This window comes from Scylla paramamosain, chromosome 11, assembly GCF_035594125.1.
Source record: "Scylla paramamosain isolate STU-SP2022 chromosome 11, ASM3559412v1, whole genome shotgun sequence".
In the NCBI taxonomy this organism is placed as follows: Eukaryota; Metazoa; Arthropoda; class Malacostraca; order Decapoda; family Portunidae; genus Scylla; species Scylla paramamosain.
The window spans coordinates 10,979,452-11,002,187 of record NC_087161.1 but is presented as its reverse complement, the minus strand read 5'-3'; the positions used below and the strand labels follow the sequence as shown (position 1 = coordinate 11,002,187).

General features: G+C 39.2%; 1 protein-coding gene across 3 annotated transcripts in view; it reads left to right on the top strand.

Annotated features, from left to right (window-relative positions):
• The window catches only part of LOC135104938 (thioredoxin domain-containing protein 16-like), a 428,690-nt gene that overhangs the window by 38,182 nt on the left and 367,772 nt on the right, over nucleotides 1–22,736 (top strand). For 2 of the 3 annotated variants that reach the window (XM_064012733.1, XM_064012735.1), the window contains exon 2: nucleotides 13,411–13,436. The exons of the other annotated variant lie outside the window; for it this stretch is intronic. In XM_064012733.1, coding sequence (XP_063868803.1) covers nucleotides 13,411–13,436 — 26 coding nt within the window. The remainder of the gene's footprint in view (nucleotides 1–13,410; nucleotides 13,437–22,736) is intronic. 3 annotated transcript variants of the gene reach the window in all.

Here is a 22,736-nt window from a genome sequence, read left to right as displayed (position 1 = left end):
TTTCTTGCCTAAACCTATACAACACTCCAACAAGTTTGTTGGTAAGGTCTGGGCCTTGTAACAGGTGACTGCTTAGTGACTGGTTCCTGTAATTTGCACTACAGTCAAATACAACTCTCAACTTCTTTGTCTTTCTCAGATGATAGACTCCATGATGTGCAATGTACCAGACTTTACCATCATTCCTACAACTCTCAACTTTTTTGGCTTTCTTGTATGATAGACTCCATGATGTGGAATGTATCAGACCTTACCATCATTCCTACAACTCTCAACTTCTTTGGCTTTCTCAGATGATAGACTCCATGATGTGGAATGTACCAGACCTTACCATCATTCCTAACTAAATCCTTTGTTGGTACAACCTCTGCATAACCTTTGGTAATCATATCATCTATAAACACTTTGTAATCACCTTGGTGTTGATTGATTATCCTTCTCAAGTTTAGCTCTTAACTTCTAGAGTCTCTGCTCTGCTAGTAGTTTATTGCTTGGAAGCTTGACGTTATCATCTTTAAGAGGAAGGGGTAACTCATGATGCTCATCCTTCAGCTGATGTACTCCTTCTTTCATCTTAATCATAAACCTTTTATCTTCATATGATAATGGAGTGTCAGCTGACTTTCTATCATTGAAGTCAAGTTCAAACATACCTCTCACTTGAGAAAGATTAATCATCTTTGGTTTTAGTAGGAACCACTAAGAAATTGACCCTCTTCATTGATTTCTACTTCTTGTGTCACTGTTCTGTAGATTACCACTGTATCCTCTACTGGACTTGTATGAGGAGAGATTCTACCAATGATCACCCAACCTAGCTCTGTCGTATGTGCATAGGGATACTTCTTACTATCACCTGCTATTTGCTCTTCTGCCATAATGGCCTCTGCACAATCAAGACCAATGAGGAGTCCTATGTCAACCTTTCAGTCATATTTCATTAATTTGTCAGAGATTACCTTTAAGTGGGGCCAGTCACAAGCAGTCTTGGGCCTTGGTATCTGACTCCATCCAGCTGAAATGTTTTCTGTTGAAGATGCTGAAGGGACTGATATTTCCACTTCTTCATTATAACCTCTCACTTTCAGTCCATGAATTTTGATAGAATCAGTGATTTGTTTTCCACTTATTGTGTGAATATTAAGTGACAATGATGGCCTGCTAATTCCCAATTTATTCAGAGTGCTTTCCTTGATGAATGAAGCATCAGACTGCTCATCCAGCAGGGAATTCACTAAAACTTTATTCTCTTCATTACTAACATGATGTAACTGTACAGGAACTATCATGATGTGCATGTCATATGTCACTGATTCTCTCACTTAGACTTTATTTGCTACTACTGTTGTGGGTTTATCACATTTAGGCTGAGTTGCTTGTTCTGGCATCCTTTGGCTCTCAATTCTTATCATGTCATCATTGTGAAGATGATGGATGATGGTATCTCTGACGTACTTTACATACTTCCTTTCTTCTACAATCTTTTCCCTTGTGACTCATTTTTGAACACCTTGTACATAACCATCTTTCTTTAGCAAATGTGTACCTGGTAATATCATCAAGTTTGGCAAATTCTTTGCAATCATCTAAATCATGATCTTTCATACAGTAATGACAGAACTGTTCTTTCCTTTCCTGCTCCTTGGGATACTGTTTGTTGGCTTGTACATTTACTTTACTTTGGAATGAGCACATTGGTTTTTCCTAAATTGATTTAGCCATGAAAGTTCTACTCCCTCTATTCTCTATGTATGTATTTGATTCCCTTGGTTTCCATTTGGCTGCTTTTGTTTAAGTTTTGATCCAATCATCTACTTCCCTATTTACTGAATCCCAGGAAACAAAGGGATTGCTTTTTTCCTTTTGCTTCCTTCTGGATAAATTTACATAACATTTCAAAGGGTGGGTGGTGCTCTTCATCACTACTAGGAGTGCTGCTATTACTGTTAGTGTCAAGATATGTCATTACTTGCTTTCTCCAGTCATGAACAATATGATCAGGGAGTTTTGCTAGCACCTTTCTCTGCTCCCTAGGCTCGTTCAGAAATGACAAATGAGAAGTTTGTTTCTTTGCTGCTGGACAGCACTTCAAAAAATCTGAGAATGCTGTTTATGCTAGACCGTTATGCTAAGAGATTGGTAGCCAATTCATTAACTTTTTTGTGTAAGCATCAGCTATGATCCTTTTGTTTCCAAATGTCTCCCTAAGAATTTTCTTTGCCTGCCCATAGTCAGCATCAGAGTTAAAGTGCATTAACATTTTAATAGCATCCTTTGTCTCACCAGTTGTATACTTGTTTAAGTAGGCAAGTCTCTCTCTACTACTAGAAGTTCTAGGTTCTACATAAGTTTCAGTTTTTCATCCAACTTGGAAACTCCACGGGTTCTCCACCAAAAATGTTAGGTTCTATTGGAGGGAGGCTCCACTTGGGATAAGTTATGTTAATTGCAAAGGTCCCCCCAGGATGGAAAAAAAGATTGACAATTTTGTATCACATTATTTGGCATGTTGACATTATTAGTGTCTACAAGAACTTGGTACAAAACTTTGAGTTGTAGTGTTGAGATTCATTGCTTGAGGTTCACTAACTATTTGTCCATCTACTTCATGCATCACCAATTCATTATCTCTTTTGCAGGAGGTAAGTTCCTGTAGGTAATGGAATGTAACATATTTGTGAGGCATGGCATTGTCACTTTGTTGATTTGCAATTGCTTGTGCTTTCATTTCATTTTGTGACTCTATGTATTGTTGAAGATAACTTTGCTTCCCTACACTTTCATCATCACCTGGAAGCATTTTTACTTCGTCAACTAACCTAAGAGCATTAAGTTCTGCACTAGCAACTGCTAAATCTCTCTCTTTCTTTTCTTTGAGAACATTGCTTCTGCCTCTGCTTTTGTCTTAGCTAACATAACTTCTGCCTCTGCTAAACTATCATGATATTCCATTTCCTTTTTTTATTTTGGCTACCTTTGTTGCTGCTTCTTGCTTTCTTTGTGCTGATGAACATGATGAAGTAGATGAGTCTCTGGAATGTCTAGACTGTTTGCTAGAACAAATTGATCCTTTGTCATTCTTTAACTCTTTTCTTTTACATTCTATACTTTCTAATATTTCATGGTGAACTCGTTGGTTGTGTTCCAGCTCTTCATTTAGCTCCTCTGACCTTTCTGGTTCTAGCTCCACCAGTTCTGTGTATTCCGTATAATACTGATGAAATGCCTCTACTTCTTCATTTATCATGGACTTTAATTCAAAGGGGCTGATTACAATGTTTAGTCTTTTCCTAATTTTGCTGATAACATCCTCCATTTATGCTTACAGGACTCTGCTCTTCCATTGGTTACACTGACTTGATATTCCCTTCCTTTGTCAGTCAGCACTTGTCCCCTGACACTAACTTCTTCATTATAAGCTTAACTCTTGTCCACTTGCTCATCTTCATCTTCCCTAAGGCCATCTACGGCATTAATTTCCTCAGTATTAGACATATCTAACAACTTAATTATGTCAATACTGTGGCACTGAAAGAGCAATAAGAATTATCACTCTAATATTAGCTAATTTTTCTTTCACTTAGGTTACTCAATTCAGTGCACATACATATTATACTTTCTTGCCTGTGACCATGGGTTCTACAAAATGGTGGCAAGGCACTGTGAGTAGAAGGGAGTGGTTGTTGTCAAGGGTAGAGCTGATCCCTGCGCCTCAGAGGTCAACCTATAGGCTTATGTCAGCGTCTCCTCGTCCCATGAGTCACTCTTGCTACGGTCTCACGTGGAACCAATTTCTTGCTTGTGGGGTGAGTTCTTACTTGTGGCAACAACTTCTTATTATAGCCGCACCGGCAGGTCTTCATTAGCTCTCAGGTGAACTGTTTTATTGATCACACCCATCATAGTAGGGTAGAGGAAAGGCAGTTCTCTTTCTGACATTTATTGATGAGGTAGGTGTGACCGTAAGAACTGGGAACAAATTCTTGGTCTCAATTTCTTATAAAATAACATTACATAATGATTTTAAACACATTCAACATATTACAGTATTCATTAACAATACATGCAATCAACTTGGCACTATGACAATCAGTTTTTACTACAAAATTAAAGTTTTTACCTTGATCAAATTCGTGTCTCTTTTTGTCTGAGCGCGACTTGGCCATGAGTGACGCCCGCAGGGGACCAGCGGGTTAACCACACTTTACTAACAAGTGAGCATTGTCTTTGGTGCTTCATATAGCACTGAGTACTGATACTTACACATTTTACATGTCTTCATGCAAGTAGAAAACTACTGAACATTTCACTTATGATTACCAAGGAATAATGACGTAAGGTAGATACGCTTTACGAACAGTAACACCTTCTCTCCTCTACTAAACCTCATCTTCTTTTCCCCATTAAAATGCAGGTGTCTGAGGCAACTGACAGTAGCCCCTTTTCTGTTCCCTCCTTTCTCTATCCTCACTTTCATTCCAAAGCTGGATGTTCTGTTTATGTGCGCAATGACTTAACCTGTTCTTGTGCCCATGCTCTTGAATCTTCCAAATTTTCCATCATCTGGTTATGACTACAGAGTAACTCACACCAAATTTATCTGTGCTGTATACCTCTCACCTAACTCCTCTGACTATAAAAATTCTTTGACTACTTAACTTCTAAAGTGAAGCACATTCTGACTCTTCCCGTTTGTGGGGATCTCCTTTCTTGGAGACTTCACTGTTCACCACCAGCTTTGGCTTTCCTCTCCCTTCACTAACCATCCAGCAATTAATGCAACGTTGACCCTACTCGTATTCCAGACCATCTCGGAGATATGCCCAACATTCTTGACCTTTTCCTAACCTCTAATCCTTCTGCCTAAGCTGTTACCCTCTCTTCTCGGTTGGGCTCCTCTGATCACAATCTCATACCTGTATCTTGTATTATTGCTCCATTCCCTTCTCAGGAACTCTCTAGGCAGAGGTGCCTCTGGCATTTTGACTCTACCAGTTGGGGGACCTGAGGAGGTATTTTGCTGATTTTCCTTGGAATGACTACTGCTTCGGTGTTAAGAGATCTGTCTCTGTGTGCTGAGTGCATAACAGAGATTATAGTGTCTGGCATGGAGGTGTACATTCCTCACTCTTTTTCTTGACCTAAACTTTTTCAAAAATTGGTTTAACACCACATGTTCCTTTATGCTCCTTTATTTCAACCAGATGGTACCACTGCTGTCACATCTATCTCTAAAGCTGAACTTTTCACTCAAACCTTTGCTGAAAACTATACCTTGGACGATTCAGGGCATTTTCCTCCCTCTCCTCCAGCCTCTGACAACTTCATGCTACCTATTAAAATTCTTTGCAATGATGTTTTCTATGCCCTTGCTGGCCTAAACCCTTCGGAAGGCTTATGGACCTCATGGTTTCCCTCCTATTGTTCTCTGAAACTGCGCCTCTGTGCTTGCACCTTGCTTAGTCAAACTTTTTCAACACTCTTGTCAACATCTACCTTTCCTTCTTGTTGGAAAGTTGCCTACATTCAGCCTGTTCATAAAAAGGGTGACTGTTTTAATCCCACAAACTACCATCCTATTGCTTTAATTTCCTGCCTATCTAAAGTTTTTTAATCTATCCTCAACAGGAAGATTCTTAAACATCTATCACTTCACAACAGTATGGGTTCTGTCAAGGCTGTTCTACTGGTAGTCTTCTGGCTTTCCTTACTGAGTCTTGGTCATCCTCTTTTAAATATTTTGGTGAAACTTTTGCTGTTGCCTTAATCATATCAAAAGCTTTTGATAGAGTCTGGCACAAAGCTTTGACTTCCAAACTACCCTCCTATGGCTTCTGTCCTTCTTTCTGTAACTTCATCTCAAGTTTCCTTTCTGACCATTCTATTGCTGCTGTGGCAGTCACTGTTCTTCTAAATCTATTAAGAGTGGTGTTCCTCAGGGTTCTGTCCTATCATCCACTCTCTTCCTATTATTCAATGATCTAAACTAAACTTCTTGTCCTATCCACTCTTATGCTGATGATACCACCCTGCACTTTTCCATGTCTTTTCATAGATGTCCAACCCTTCAGGAAGTAAACAGTTCACGCAGGGAAGCCACAGAATGCCTGACTTCTGATCTCTCTAAAATTTCTTATTAGAGCAGAGCAAACTTGGTACTGTCCAATGCCTCAAAAACTCAATTCCTCCATCTGTCAACTCGACACAACCTTCCAGACAACTATCCCCTCTTCTTCAATGACACTCAGCTGTCTCCCTCTTCTACATTGAACACCCTCGGTCTGTCCTTTTCTTATAATCTAAACTGGAAACTTCACATCTCATCTCTAGCTAAAACAGCTTGTATGAAGTTAGGCATTCTGAGGCATCTCCACTAGTTTTTCTCACCACCCCAGCTGCTAACTCTGTACAAAGGCCTTATCCATCCATGTATGGAGTATAGTTTACATGTCTGGGGGGTTCCATTCATACCAGTCTTTTAGACAGGGTGGAATGAAAAGCTTTTTTTGTCTCATCAACTCTTCTCCTCTAACTGACTGTCTTCTGCCTCTTTCTCATTGTTGGCTCTGGTAACACAAATTTAGATTTTTAAAAGCCAGTTTGCCAGCAGGCTGATGTGCAGAAGTGGCCTGCTGTAGATTTTAGTTGGCTAGTTAGCCAGATCACTTTCTTTTTTTTACCTGCCAGAATAAACAATTTGGCCAGGTCCACTTTACATGAAAAAAGGAGCAGAGGAGAAAGAAATGATTAATGGGAAGCGATGCGGAACAGTTGGGAGTGCATGACAGTGACTTGGAATTTGAGTGAGCCATGGCAGCTGACTGCAAACATTCTTCTTGTCTACATCTACAAATTTTGGCCATTTGGCCATATGTTCATCCTGATAGTGAGGATAATTTGTAACTTACTGAATACAGAAATGTGCAGAGAGAGAGAGAGAGAGAGAGAGAGAGAGAGAGAGAGAGAGAGAGAGAGAGAGAGAGAGAGAGAGAGAGAGAGAGAGAGAGAGAGAGAGAGATGGCATAGAAATCCTCCCAAAAACCAACCCACCACCCATGTGATTTTCCCTTAGAAAAAAAATCCAACCTGGCAATTCTGCACTCGTTTGGCCAGGGGAAACCACGAACTGTGTCATAGATGGTCTTACCTGTGTAATCTGAACATATGGTTCTGAAACCACACCGCATCATGTGACATTTTCTGGTGTTAAATTCTAGTGTGTGTGTGTGTGTGTGTGTGTGTGTGTGTGTGTGTGTGTGTGTGTGTGTGTGTGTGTGTGTGTGTGTGTATTTACCTAATTGTATAATACAGGGTTCAAGTAGGGCTCATAGTGTCCTGTCTCCATATCTATATTTATCCAGTACTTCCTTAAATTTATGCACGTTTGGTGATGTAACAAACTCTTCATTTAGGTCATTCCAGATATCCACAGTTCTGTGTGGAAAACTGTACTTCTTGATGTCCCTCAAACATTGACTCTTCCTGATCTTTGAGTGCCCCCTTGTCTGTCCAGCTTCATCTTCTTCCAGCAACACCAGGTCCTGCTTGTCTATCTTCTCAATGCAGCTTACTGTATTATACATCATTATTAGATCCCCTCTTTCTCTTCTAAGTTGGCAGTCCCATTTCCTTCAACCTCTCTTTGTACGTTAGGTCCTTCAGGTCTGGTACCATCCTTGTAGCTGCCCTCTGAATTCTTTCCAATTTCTTTATATCTTTCATATGCGGAGACCACACCACTGCTGCATATTCCAGCCTGGGTCGTAGTATAATGTCTATTATTTTTTCATCATAGTTTTATCCATATAATGAAATGCCACCCTAATATTTGTTAACGTCCTGTACATTGAGCCAAATATCTCACTTATATGCCGTTCTGGGATCAGGGTATCTTGAAAAACCACTCCTAGGTCTTTCTCCTCCTTGCTCTTCATTGTTACTTCCTCCCCCATTTTATAGTCCTATGCAGGTCTTCTTTTACTTTCCCATTTCCATCACATGGCATTTCTTAGCATTGAATTCCAATTTCCACTTGCTCCACCCATAAATCTTGTCAATGTCTCTTTACAACTCTATACAATTAACATGGCTCTTTATTACTCTTAACAAATTTGCATCATCAGCAAACAGATTAATATAACTGGTTAAACCCTCCTGCATATCATTGATGTATATTTGGAACATAATGGGTCCTAACACTGACCCCTGTGGTAGTCCACTTGTTACATTACTCCAACTTGAACAGGTATCCCTGATCACAGTTCTCATTTCCCTATCCTTTAAGTAGTCTCTCATCCATTTTAACATTGTCCCTCTCAATACTCTTAAATGTTCTATCTTCCACAGTAGTCTTTTTTGCGGAACTTTATCAAAAATTTTTTTTGATGTCCAAGTACACTGCATCTACCCACCCATCTCTGTTTTGTACTTCATCTGTTACTCCTGTATAGAAACTTAGTAAATTTGTCATGCATGACCTTCCTTTTCTGAAACCAAATTGGCTATTTGTAATTACTTAGTTCTTTTCCAAATATTTCACCCACTATTTCACCCACTATTTCACAGATCTTGCCCACAACAATAGCCAGCGACACCGGCCTATAATTTAGTGGCTCAGTCCTCTTTCCTCCTTTGTGTATTGGCACTATATTTGCTCTCTTCCATTCCCTTGGTACTCTTCCTTCTATCAGTGAGCTATTAATCACATCCCAAATTAGCTCCACCACTTGTTCTCTACATTCCTTTAGTGTCCAACCTGACACTCCATCAGGCCCCAATGCTTTCCTGACATCCTACTTTTCTAACAATTTGCCACTTTCATGTTTTTGCACCAAGACTTCCTGTAACTCCCCTGCCACACTTCCTCATTTGGTTCAATAAAATCCACATCCACAATGAACGCAGACCTGAAATACTCATTCATAATTACACTCATCTCTTCTGCTGTTTGATATAGCCTTTCTCCCTTTACTATCTTGTCAATGGTCTCTCTGCTTGCCATCTTTCCATTGATATACCTGTAAGAAAGCTTGGGCTCTTCATCACATTTCTTTATCACATCCTTTTCAAATTGTTTCTCTGCCTCTCTTATATTAATGTACTCATTCCTTGCCTCCTTATACTGCTCTTTATTATTTTTGTTTCTTTGCTTCTTCAGTTTCTTCCAAGCTACATCCTTTCTCTTCTTAGCTTCTGCACATCTGGCATTGTACCAAATATGTTTGCTCCTCCATACTTTATATACAGGTACATACTTCTACACACCCTCATTGTACTTCAGGAATGTTATGTATTTCTCTTGCACTGTTTTGCCCTCCATAAATCCCTTCCAGTCAATAATCCCAAAGAATTTTCTTAACTCTGCAAAATTTGACTGTGTGATTTAATCTCCTATTTTTATAATCCTCCTTACATGGTAGAACCTCCCAATCTTGCAGTACCACTTCTAACACCACATGGTCACTTTTTCCCAATGGGCTTAAGTATTTGATAGTTGGACGGGGCTTTTTTTTTTTTTATGAATCTAGCATAGATGGTTCCTCCTCCCCTCTGCATCTTGTAAATTCCTCCACCCATTGGTCCATTGTATTCACCATAGCTAACTGTAGCATTTCTTCACTTCATGGTCCAGCATTTCCATTAACTTCCGTCTCCTCCCAGCTCTCTCTTTAGTGTGTGTGTATTTTGGTATATATTTTTAGTATAGTTATTATTCTCTTTCCTGCAGTATTTCACATAAAAATATAAGAACATATGACTTGTAAGTGAGGGATAACGGGATGCGTGTCACAATCAGGCAGTGTGATCAGTGTTTATGTGTATTTTTTTACTGTTCTCCTGCATCATCACATGATAAAACTATAAAGACATAATGTGAGTACTAAGCAAGTCCAGTAGCTTGGTTTAATCTCATGTTGACATGATATGTGAAATCAAAAACAAAAACCATGTTAATTTCAACTGATATGGAGCATTTCATAGACAGGAGGCATAATATTTTTTAAAAGTGGTAAGGTTCTCTCTCTCTCTCTCTCTCTCTCTCTCTCTCTCTCTCTCTCTCTCTCTCTCTCTCTCTCTGAGTCATCAAAATCCTTTTTTTGGTGCAGTAATGTCTGTGAATAGATTTGGATTTTTACATGCAAACCAAACTTTTGACAACATTGATACCAGACCTTAGAGATGGCTACATGACTGGTTTGCTGCAGTCAGGGATCTGTCTAAAAATTTTAAGGACCACACTTGTTCAGCATCAGAGCTGGGTGACTTCATGACCATTGATGAAACTATATTCTTGTAGAAATCAAATAAGATTCAGGCAGTACAATAAAAGCAAATCTAAATGATATGGTCTGTTGTATAAATTTGGGAACATGGTAAGAATTCCATTCACTTTCAGGATAATAGTATACTCAGTTAAATCTTCCAGAAAGCCTGGACCCCTCTACATCCATGGGTCACTTCCAACAATGAAGGTTCTTGTAAGTCAGATACAAGAATTTGTAGACCTTAGTGGTAGTCTAGATGGATTGTGTACCAGCCTAGAGTTGTTTGAGTGCCTTCAAACACAAGGTATTGTTGACATAGGTACTGTAAATTGCATGAGAAAAGGCACACCAACAGAGATAAAGGCAGTTATTGGAAGGGAAGAGCTGATACCAAGTGTACCAGACTAAAGATAATGAGGAAATTGGATTATCATGTAGTACCCACCAAAAGTATTGGTAAGAAAAAAGTATTGCTTTGCAGTACAGTATCCCTATGATATTAAAAATTACCTAGGATGATGGTTAAAAAAAACCAGCTATTACTAAGGGAGGAACTGACGTACAGTGGAACCTCGGTTTTCGTTAGGTTCGAAATCCAAAATGTTAAAAAATCGAAACTATTTTCCCCATAGGAATCAATGTACAGTAGATTAATCTGTTCTCAGACACCCATTCACCATGTCTTAGCAGGTAATGACCAATGCTCCACTGCTAAGATGGCCACTTCACAACATCTCCAGCTCAGAAATTTTTTATCCAGAAAGGATGTATTGAGTGAACACAGAACTCATCAAAAGATATTGTTTAGACCATGCAGGCATTCTCTTTTGTCACTGATCAAGTTAGGTGAGCCTTACAGAGTGACAACAGAGAGGAGCAACACACTCACTGCCAAGATAAAGGTGATCATAACACTTAGACTTCTTGCTGCTGAGGAAAGCTATTGGGAAAATGCAGTTGTGCAGTAGTGATGGGTGCTGTGGGGTCATAGAGAGAGCCACAGGAGGCTGGGGATTACTCCTGAATGCTGAACTTTGTTTACTTAGATTTTCTTCAATGGGATCAGATTTAACTTATTTCAAAGATTGAATTACTGTTTTACCCTCTGTCTCTTCTCCAAATATATAAAAACAAAGGAAATATTTATAGGAACTTTTTATTAGTAATAAATGGTTGCTTTTCCTATGTCTTGTAGTATTTGAAATCAAGTAACTTTGTTAAAAAACTGAAATATGGTATGGGAACTGAAGCAATTGCAAGTTAAAATTTTGCACCCTCATTAACTACCATACTCACAACATAAAGTATAATTCCATCACTGTAATAGTACTGTAATATGTATTCCTATATTTTTGCTATGAACAAACTAGTTACATGTTAACCCCAGTGGTAACATTATTTTGCTCTAGTCATGTCAGCACCCCATGTTAGACCACATTACATTAGGTGTCTGTTCATCACATTATGCCTGGTGTGGTCACACTTAACTTGTTATTGTTACATTTAGAAAACAGACCAACAGCCCATAAAAAGCCACTTCCATGCACCACCAAATTTCTGTTTACCAGTTTACATAGTTGAAACTGACAAATGTGGTAGGCTCACCTGTTCTGCTTATTTCCTGTCCTGCATCTGCAATTTTCTTCTTCACAATGGAGCAAAAGTCTTTAAATTTTTTCTCACTTCCTCAGCCCTCCATGCTTGGCTGACACCATGGAGGGCTTTGGCCACAGCTTCCCAGGCATGTTTCTTGATTTCCTTGGTGACTCTTGTGCTGTCCAGCTTTCCCATTACTACACTCCTCTCAAGTACTTAATACATTATGACAGCCACTTCTCTCTCAATGTAAAGTATGCCAATGTCTCTTGGGCTTCACTGTCACTGTTTTCTCTTGTATCATGTGATTATGGTGCACCATTTGTTTTTTACTAGCTGTTTTTACTAGCTGATGATTGGCTAATGTCCCTATCAGCAGAAATGTGAAACAGAGCTAAAAAGAATATTACAAGGTGGTGGACTTTAGAAATATTAGTGAATCACTTAAGGGAGACTTCATATAAACTTATCTTTTTTTTTCATACAAACTTCTTAAGTTGGGACTGTTAGCAAATCCCAGCCCTGGTGCATTGTTATACAGTGATCATTAAACATAAATTCCATACCAAGAAACCATGAGAATCTGCCAAGATTTTTCATACTATATTTCTTGCAGTTATCTTGATACAATTAAGTATATCTCAGCATTGTTAACAGCTATAATTATATCATCTCAAAATAAAATAAGTATTATAGAGTTTCCATGAGACTTTTGACAATGGTCTGCTTGGGATTGTTCAAACTTCCTCAACTAAACTACCATGCAAGAAGTTATAAGAGTTCCTGTCATCTTGTTTTAAACCATATAGGTATTTCCTCAATTTACAGACTAACTTATCTCTGTTTTTGTCAGTTTTAAATCCTGGTTGTTCAACATAGATTTTGCAGTCAGTATTTGCATTCAGATATGCAGTCTTTACATTCATCTGATGAATTTCTAAATTTTTCTGTATAGCTGTAACAATATTTTCAATGAAGTCATGCAGTTGGAGAAAAGGTTTTATGGTAGTCTTTACCTTGGACTTGGGAAAACCCCTTACTATGAGTCTGGCTTTGTATCTCTCACCATTGTTTGGATAATTTTTCCCATCACATAAACTCACTTGGCTCCCACAAGTGATCTACTCTCAGGTAGTGTTATTAACTCAAAGATGTTATTCTCTGTTGGAGTGTCAATCTCTCCCTCCATAGCTTTTTGCCTTAGTTGTGATTCTGGGAACTACGTAGCTTCCAAATAAGTACTTGGTACCTCACACACCTTATTACAGTATTGAAAAGTATACTCTGCTGACATATCATCCTCATCTTCCTCTGCAACATAGTCTTTTAAATAGTTGGGAAGTTTCTTCACTCTTAGAAGGTGTTTCCTTACATTTCCTTCATCAGTGTTGGCTTCATTATTTTTATTCTTATACTTTATCTTATCAGAACTTTTCTCAGGCAGTTGAAGACCTTGTTGGTTGGGGGAACATGTTACTTTATTATCACTAGCACTGTGATAGATAAGAAACCTTAATATTTCTACCTCATACTTATCTGTAAATTTCAGATATCTTCTCCTTATTCTCCTGCAAGGTAAGGTGGGCTGCTCATCATAACCCACAAATAATTCTCTCTCACAGTGTGCATCTAGCTTCTTACAATTTTGTATGTTTGCTTAGCAGACTGCTTGCATACTGCTTAAAACTGGTTTTCTCCCAGTCAGAACTTCTGCTGGGATTTTGCCTGTACTATGGTTAAAACAGTGATTCCTTATGTATGCAGAAGCCTTTATGGCATGTGGCCACATCATTTTGGGTAAATCAGCTTCCAGCAATAAACAACTTGCCATTTCACTCATGTTGTTACTCCCCTGAGAACATGAGAACAACATGGCAAAGTTACTGTTACATGGGGTGTAAGAGACCAGACAGAGGTCAAGGGCAGATCCAAAACAGAGGAACTAAGTGAGGTGGACCAACTATTTATTCTCGGAAGAGGGTACCCATCAACAGATGTGGCAAGGCAGGCTGACGTGTCTGTCTTTAAATGGCATATATTAATAAGAATAAATGGAAAAAATTTGCAATGATGTTTTGATGTCATTTTAGTCCAATTTAACAGAATGTGTGTGAAAAATGTAATATTCATTTCAATTTAAATCAGAAATCAAATGATATATCTCATTTTTTCTTCCCATTCAATGGAAAACCCTTGGCTTCAACACATGGTTCTCCAGGAATGTTCTATCATACCATTTTGATGTGGAGAAAGAGGGGCTGAGTACTCCCACTTAATCTAGTGTTTTATCATGAGAGATTTAAATTCCTTGGACACCATTATCTGTTTCATAATTAATTTACTGAGCTGTAAGGTGCACTATCAGCCAAAAATCTCACAGTGGCAGATACCGTATCACTCTTCTCTTTATCATAGATAAACCATAAAGATTGCTGAATAATCATTTACAAAGGTAATTACATATTTCAATCATCCTTTACCAGCTACATTCATGGGACCAAATAAATCACTATGTACTAGTTTTGAATACTTTGAGACTTTTAAAATCTGGTTCTTTGTTTCTAAACTGACTCATTTTCCCCAAAGTACATATTTCATAAGTAATATTTTCCTTGTTGCCAGAAATATGCATACCTTCTACTACCTTCTCAAGTTTCAAAGTATCTTAATATTACAGCAGCCTAGAACCTTATGCCACTCATCTGTTGTGCAAGTACTGTTCACTTGAGTACAGGTATACGGTCTTTGGAACTCTTGGGATCTGACACTTTCTGAATATGTTTGTTCACTGAGTGGCAACGCTGTCTGGTAGCACACTCGGAATCATTGAGGAATTATTTTATTTGTTTTTTTTTTTTTCATGTATTTTACTTAGCATTTTGGAATAACAATATTTTTCACATACTTCTGAGCTATCTGCAAAAGATATACATGTAGTATTGAAATATTATATAGCACCTTGGAAAAGGCAGATTTCTCCACATAAGATCTGTCATTAATAACTATTGCTGCTCGATTTATGTTTTTTTCTTTTTATCATAAATATAACAATAATGATTAGTAACTGAGTAAATAATGCTTTCCTTTGAGACAATAAAATATCATTATGAATTGTTGCTGGGAGCAGTATAATCAGTTTTCCTAAACATAAACAAATCCTTGTCTTGCACCACCTTGGTCTATTCCTTGGGCTCTATCCATTCTTGGCTCAGGTTTACAGCTGGCAAAGTAGATGTAAAGATTGAATGATGAAATTTTAAAATCAGACCTCACAGATGCAAGAAATATAAGGTGTTTTCTTCAGTTCTCCGAGAAGCCTTAGAGCTTCATCACTTAACCACTGAAAAACAGACCAGCAGAGTTGCCTGGCATACTGCCCAGAAAAAAAGTGTTATACAGTTCATTGGCAATGTGTCCCTCACAGAGACCGCAGTACCATTAACCACTTGTTCCTTTAAGTTTAATGCTATGTAGATGTGAATAGCTGGTCTTCCAGGCCTTGTGATATTTTCAGTTAAATAAAAGCGCAGTGGTATCTTGTGATTTGAACTTAATTGTTTCTTTTGTGCTGTTTGAACTGGGAAAGGAATTTATCCCATTCAAATTAATGTAAAACAAAATTAATCCACTCCAGGTTCCAAAATCCCCAATTTTATTCTTTTTATTTTCTCATTTTTATGGATTTATGTTGTGCCCTAAACACAGAATTGAATGAAAATAACCCAAATAAAAAAATACAGTAAAAGAAAATATTGTACACTGTACATTTCATCATATTAGATGACACTCAAATCATCATAAAAAAAAAAAGTGTGTTGTCCTATAAAAAAAAAAAAGCAAAATACCATTGTAAATAAACACCAACCTCGAAAAGATGAGTCATTAAATATTTCTGGCATCTTCAGTCTTGAAAACAGTTGTTGTAGTGTACTGCCTATCTAAAGTTTTTGAATCTATCCTCAACAGGAAGATTCTTAAACATCTATCACTTCACAACCTCCTATCTGATCGCCAGTATGGGTTCCGTCAAGGTCGCTCTACTGGTGATCTTCTGGCTTTCCTTACTGAGTCTTGGTCATCCTCTTTTAGAGATTTTGATGAAACTTTTGCTGTTGCCTTGGACATATCAAAAGCTTTTGATAGAGTCTGGCACAAAGCTTTGATTTCCAAACTATCCTCCTACGGTTTCTATCCTTCTCTCTGTAACTTCATCTCAAGTTTCCTCTCTGACCGTTCTATTGCTGCTGTGGTAGACAGTCACTGTTCTTCTCCTAAATCTATTAACAGTGGTGTTCCTCAGGGTTCTGTCCTGTCACCCACTCTCTTCTTATTATTCATTAATGATCTTCTAAACCAAACTTCTTGTCCTATCCACTCCTACGCTGATGATACCACCCTGCACTTTTCCACATCTTTTCATAGACGCCCAACCCTTCAGGAGGTAAACATATCATGCAGGGAAGCCACAGAACGCTTGACTTCTGATCTTTCTAAAATTTCTGATTGGGGCAGAGCAAACTTGGTATTGTTCAATGCCTCAAAAACTCAATTCCTCCATCTATCAACTTGACACAACCTCCCAGACAACTATCCCCTCTTCTTTAATGACACTCAAACATCCCCCTCTTCTACACTGAACATCCTCAGTCTGTCCTTTACTTATAATCTGAACTGGAAACTTCACATCTCATCTCTAGCTAAAACAGTTTCTATGAAGTTAGGCGTTCTGAGACGTCTCCGCCAGTTTTTCTCACACCCACAGCTGCTAACTCTGTACAAGGGCCTTATCCATCCATGTATGGAGTATGCTTCACATGTCTGGGGGGGTTCCACTCATACCGCTCTTCTAGACATGGTGGAATCAAAAGCTTTTCATCTCATCAACTCCTCTCCTCTAACTGACTGTCCTCAGCCTCTCTCTCACCACTGCAATGTTGCATATCTAGCTGTCTTCTACCACTATTTTCATGCTAACTGCTCTTCTGATCTTGCTAACTGCATGCCTCCCCTCCTTCTGTGGCCTCGCTGCACAAGACTTTCTTCTTTCTCTCACCTCTATTCTGTCCACCTCTCTAATGCAGGAGTTAACCAGTATTCTCAATCATTCATCCCTTTCTCTGGTAAACTCTGGAACTCCCTGCCTGCTTCTGTATTTCCACCTTCCTATGACTTGAATTCCTTCAAGAGGGAGGTTTCAAGACACTTACTCATCAAGTTTTGACCACTGCTTTGACCCTTTTATGGGACTGGCATTTCAGTGGGCATATTTTTTTTATTGGATTTTTGTTACCCTTGGCCAGTGTCCTTCCTACATAAAAAAAAAAAAAAACGCTGTTTTTGTATCTAAACTAGAATCAAGATCATCCACCGTTTTATAAATATAAAGAGCCATATCTTCTTATCCATTGTGATACCAGTTACAAAGGCCACATAGGAGTCTGTTCTGTCTCTCTTTGACCTTTTGCTGCAGCCACAGCAGGTCTTCTTTTGTCTCCTCCTTTTCTGCATTTCTTCCTTTCTCTCCCTCACTCTTGCCGACCTTTGCCTTTGCTGTTCTACTTATCATTCATATTTGTTTTTGACTTGGAGATTCCATTAAATTTATATTTATATTATATTGATGATGCCATGCCTAAAGAAGTGTTTACATATGCTGCTTATACAGGGATGAGGGCATTAAGATTGGCACCATTAAGGAGGCACTTGATCTTGATCTTGATGTATAGGTGGCTTGGGTTCACTGTTAACCCAGGCCTTTGGATAGGCAACTCCTGTAGAAGGGGAAAAAAAAGAGAAACGAACAACATCCTCTACACTAATTGTTCTTACATCTGCCATGCCACATTCTCTCCAGAAACTCTTTCACTGCCTCAATCATCCTTTCATTTGCCTCTCTACAGTCCCAGCAACAACACCATCCACTTCTTCTCCACTCTTTCATTCCTATCATGCCCTAACTCAGTCAGTATCACTTGCATCATCTCATTCCTGTCCCTGGCATACTTCACACACTCCAGCACCACATGTTCCACCATCTCATTCTCTCTCATGTCACACATCTGGCACACCTTGCTGCAGGACTCAGACCATCTGTAACTCCTTGCATTCACATCCATACACTGTGCCCTTGCTCAGAAGAGAAGATCACCGCCCAGGCTTCCATCATACTACCTTTCATACCTCAGGGTCTCTTTCTCTTTGTACTACTCCAGGGTCTTCTTTCTTTCCATCTCATTCTTCCGTTCACTCAGTCCCAGACATTTCACTTCTTTGTCTATCTCTTTCTTTCATTTTCTCACATCCCATTCAGCTCCCATTCTGCTTCCTCTTGTTATCACCCATTCACGCTCATTTTGATTCCTTCCAGCCATTCTCATCGCCCACATAACTCGTAATCCATTCCTGTCTGTCATTCTCATGCACCTCTTCCTCCATTTGCTTCCACTTTCATTCCACAGGTACACCTTCCTTGCTATTCTTGCATCATCCATTCTCTCAAGCCTAATCTTGTACCTAAATGTTGCTCTTGTGAGTCTTTCCCTAAAGGTGCTCCATTCCATATCATGTCTCAAGGCTTCTACTGCTGTGTACCTTGGTGCACTCAGTGGCATCTTTGCTACTTTATTCTGGCCCACTTCTAACTTATCAATTTCACTTTCATTCCATGCAATCACATCCATACCATACTTGGCACAGCCACACTCTTCCACACTTCTCTCAACACATCATATTTTCTCACTCTCATCCCTGCCACGCTTCCCAGTTGACCTACCCACTGGTTTACCATACTTATCTTTTCATTCTTTGCCTTTGCACATCCACTAGGACTCATCCACATCCCTAATGACTTGTATTCTTGCATCTGTTTCAACTCATTCTCTCCAAGTCTCCATACCACATTACTTTCATCCTCTGACCTATTCACAATCATTACCTTGCTTTTCTCACTGCTAAATCTCACTCCAAAGTCTTTTCCATACCCATCCACAACATCCATCAAACTTTGAAGCTCATCTGCCAATTCACTCATAACCACTACATCATCCACATAAAAAAGCACACATTTTATCATTCCCCACTCTTACCTCTACATTCATTCTTCTCATTCTGGCTGCTAACTCATCTGTATACAGGCTAAAAAGGGTTGGTGACAATATACAGCCTTGTCTAATTCCTCTCTCACTCTTCACCCAGTCTGTTTGTATGTCTCCTAGTCTGTATCTAGCTCTTGTGTCCACATACATACTTTGCACTATGTTAACTATCTTTGCACTCAATCCAATCTTTTCTAAAATTCTACCTAGCATTTCTCTGTTCACTTTATCATAAGCTTTCTCTATATTCAAAAAACCTAGGTACAATTTACCCCCATCCTTCTTTTTCTTCTCAATCATTTCATTCACCACAAACATATTGCTCTCTTGCTCTCAGCTCTCCTTTCCACACAAAATCCATTATGTTCTTCACCCAGCACTCTATCTCTCACGATTCCTTTACACAGTCTTTCATTCAACACTGCACTGAAAACTTTACCTACTGTATTCACTAATACAATTGGCCTGTAGTTCTTCAACTCATTCGTACTCTTAAAACCTCCCTTATGCAACAGACACTGCTCTCATTCCACTTTCTTGGCACCCTCTCTTCATCCCACACTCAGTTGAATAATTCAGTCATTCTATCAATCACTACCTCCCCACCATTCTTGTAGAACTCATACAGTATATCAACTGGATCTGCTGCTTTGCCATTCTTCTGCCTTCTCACGCACCTCTCTACTTCCTCCCTGCTGATTCTTTCATCCAGTTCATCTGCATTCTTCCTTTCCAGTGTCATACATCCTTCTTTTACACTAAACATCTCACCTATCCCACCTATTTTTTTCCCAGAACCCTTTGATTGCCTCCCTGATTCCCTCCTCTGTTATAACTACACCATCCACTTTCAGACTCTCCACACCAATACTGCCTGACATATTCTCTCCTCTCATAAACTTGTACCATTCACAGCCACCTTCCATACCTTTTTCTGTTAAAGATTGAATCACACTCCTTTCACTCTTTACTTTAGGGTTCATTATCATTCATCTTGTCAACTGCTGCTGCTTCACATACGCTGCCCATGCATTCTGATACTCATTCTCTGCCTCATTGCTTTCATGCCTCTTTTTCCTCAGCCATTTACACTGTCTACTCATTCTCTTTTGCTCCTTCCTAGCCGCTCTGATTTCATCATTCCACCATGGATTACATACATTCTTTCTTCTGCCTACTCTCACAAACCCTATCTGATTCTCAGCAGCACTTCTCACATCCTCAACCAGTTTCTCATTCAGATGCTCCATGTCATGCAGATCATCCAGAAAGTTCTTCCACCCTACATCTCTCAGTCTCCACTTCTTTTTCTTACTTGCCACTTTCGCTTCATTTCCACTATGCATCAAGTACTCCACAACCAGCATGTTTTGATCAGACACAATATCAACCAAACCATCCTAATCTATCCACATATGTGATAAAATTTCATGCATTCTTCCATGCACCAACATGTAGTCAATAGCTGATTCCTGCTCTCTTGCACTCCAAGTCACAAGCCCCTCAGCCAAAGTAACATTCAGATTTTCCAGCTCCAGTTCATCAACAAATTCCCCAAGCATTTCACCATTCCTGTTCACCTGTTCTCCCAGTATTCCCATATGTGCATTCATGTCACCTGTAACTAGCACTCTCTCCTCTCCATGCTCTCTCACAACTTTCTTAAGTATGTCATACTTCCTATTCTCCTTATCTGCTCTTTCACCCATGACAGTCATGTACGCTACCACCAGTACCACCTTCTCTGGTCTGCCACAACCATCCCTGCATTCTACTCTGACTGCAAGCACATCCTCACTACTATGGTGGAATGCTTGATCTTGATCTGCAGGAGGTTCAGGATTCCTCCCAAGCCAGGCCTTTACATTGGCACTTCTGTAAGGAAAAAAAGAATGACAAACAGAAAACAGCATGCAGAGTTATACAGCATCTATCACACCACTAGTTCCTATATCTAGCACACCACATTTTCTCCAAGAACTCTTTCACAGCCTCAGTCATCCTTTCATTCGTCTCCCCATACAATCCTAGCAGCAACACCATCCACTCCCTTCCTGCCTTCTCCACTCTAGCATGCCCCAATTCCCTCAGCACCACTTGCATCATCTCATCCCTGTCTCTGGCATACTTCACACACTCCATCACCACATGCTCCATTGTCTCATCCTCTCCCATGTCACACATCTGACACACTTTGCTACAGGACTCAGACCATCTGTAACTCCTTGCATTCACATCCATACACTGTTCCCTTGCTTGGAAGAGATCACCACCCAGGCTTCCCTCATACCACTTTTCATATATTGTGGTCTTTTTCTCTCTATACCACTCCAAAGTAGTCTCATGTTCCATCTTATTCTTCCATTCACTCAATTCCACATGCTTCACAACTCTGTCTGTCTCATTTTCCCACTTTCTTACATCCCATTCTAAACCCTCCCCATTTCTGACAATCATACTTCAGTCACTCTCAACATGCCTCCCCTCAAATTGCTGAAAAGCCTAACTAGTTTCCAAACCACTCTTTGCTACCATCTTAACACACTTCTTCCCCCACCTGCTACTCCTAACATTCCACAGAAATACCTTTCTCACTAGTCTCACATCATCCATTCTCTCTAATCTAGCTTTGTATGTCAAGGTTGCTTTTGCATGTCTCTTTCTAAATGTGCTCCATCCCATGTCTCCTCTCAAGGCCTCTATCACTGCATACCTTGGTGCATTAAGTGCTATAATTGCTACTCTATTCTTTCCTAATTCTAACTTCTCTAATTAATTTTCATTCCACACAATCAAATCCATACCATACATAATGCTCGAAACAGCCATGCTCTTCCAAACTTCTCACGGTATGTCATATTTACTTGCTTTCATGCTTGCTGCACTTCCTAGACGACCCACCCCACTGGTTCACCATGCTCAGCTTTTCATTTTTTGCCTTCACACACCCATTCAGACTCATCCACATTCCCAAATACTTGTGTTCATCTGTCTGTTGCAACTCATTCCCTCCATCTCTACTCTGAATTTATCTCATCTCTGACATATTCACAGTCATGACCTTGCTTTTCTCACTGCTAAATCTCGCACCAAACTCCCTTCCATACCCATCTTCAACATGTTGCAGGTAGCTCAGGATTGCTCCAGAGCAAGACCCTATGTTCATATCAGCAGAAATTTGTAACTCAAATGTTTGTAAATTGAGGAGTGCCTGTAGCATGTATGAGGACACAGTCTAAAGGAAATGGACAAAGCCATAGAACTGTTGGGCACTGTTCCCATTATTCTTTGGTTTGTATATAGAGGAGCTAGTGATAAGATTCAATGAGTTATGGGATAATCATTGTGAGGGAATGATTTGGCTGCCTTCCATGCTTAGATGGCTTTGTCATTATGAACGAAGAAAATGAGGAATACAAATTTGGTTTAACACGACTTGAAATAAATTGAATTTAATTGAATATCCACAAAGCTTTCACTTTTGATCCGGCCCAACTGTCACCAGGTGACACTGCTCGTTTGCACTGTACTACATATGTAAATATCAAGGATTTTTTTTTCATTTGTATTGTTTAATGTTTTATATTTAAAGTTAGATTTAATAAGCCAGGGTAAACTGTAGTGATTTATTATATATGTAAATAAGTTCAAGGATAAAATAGTGCAATTTAACAAGTTAAATGCCCTAGCTCCATTTTCTCATTAGTTTTTCCTTTACACAATTTCTGTTTATGTGATGCCTGAACATATATATATATATATATATATATATATATATATA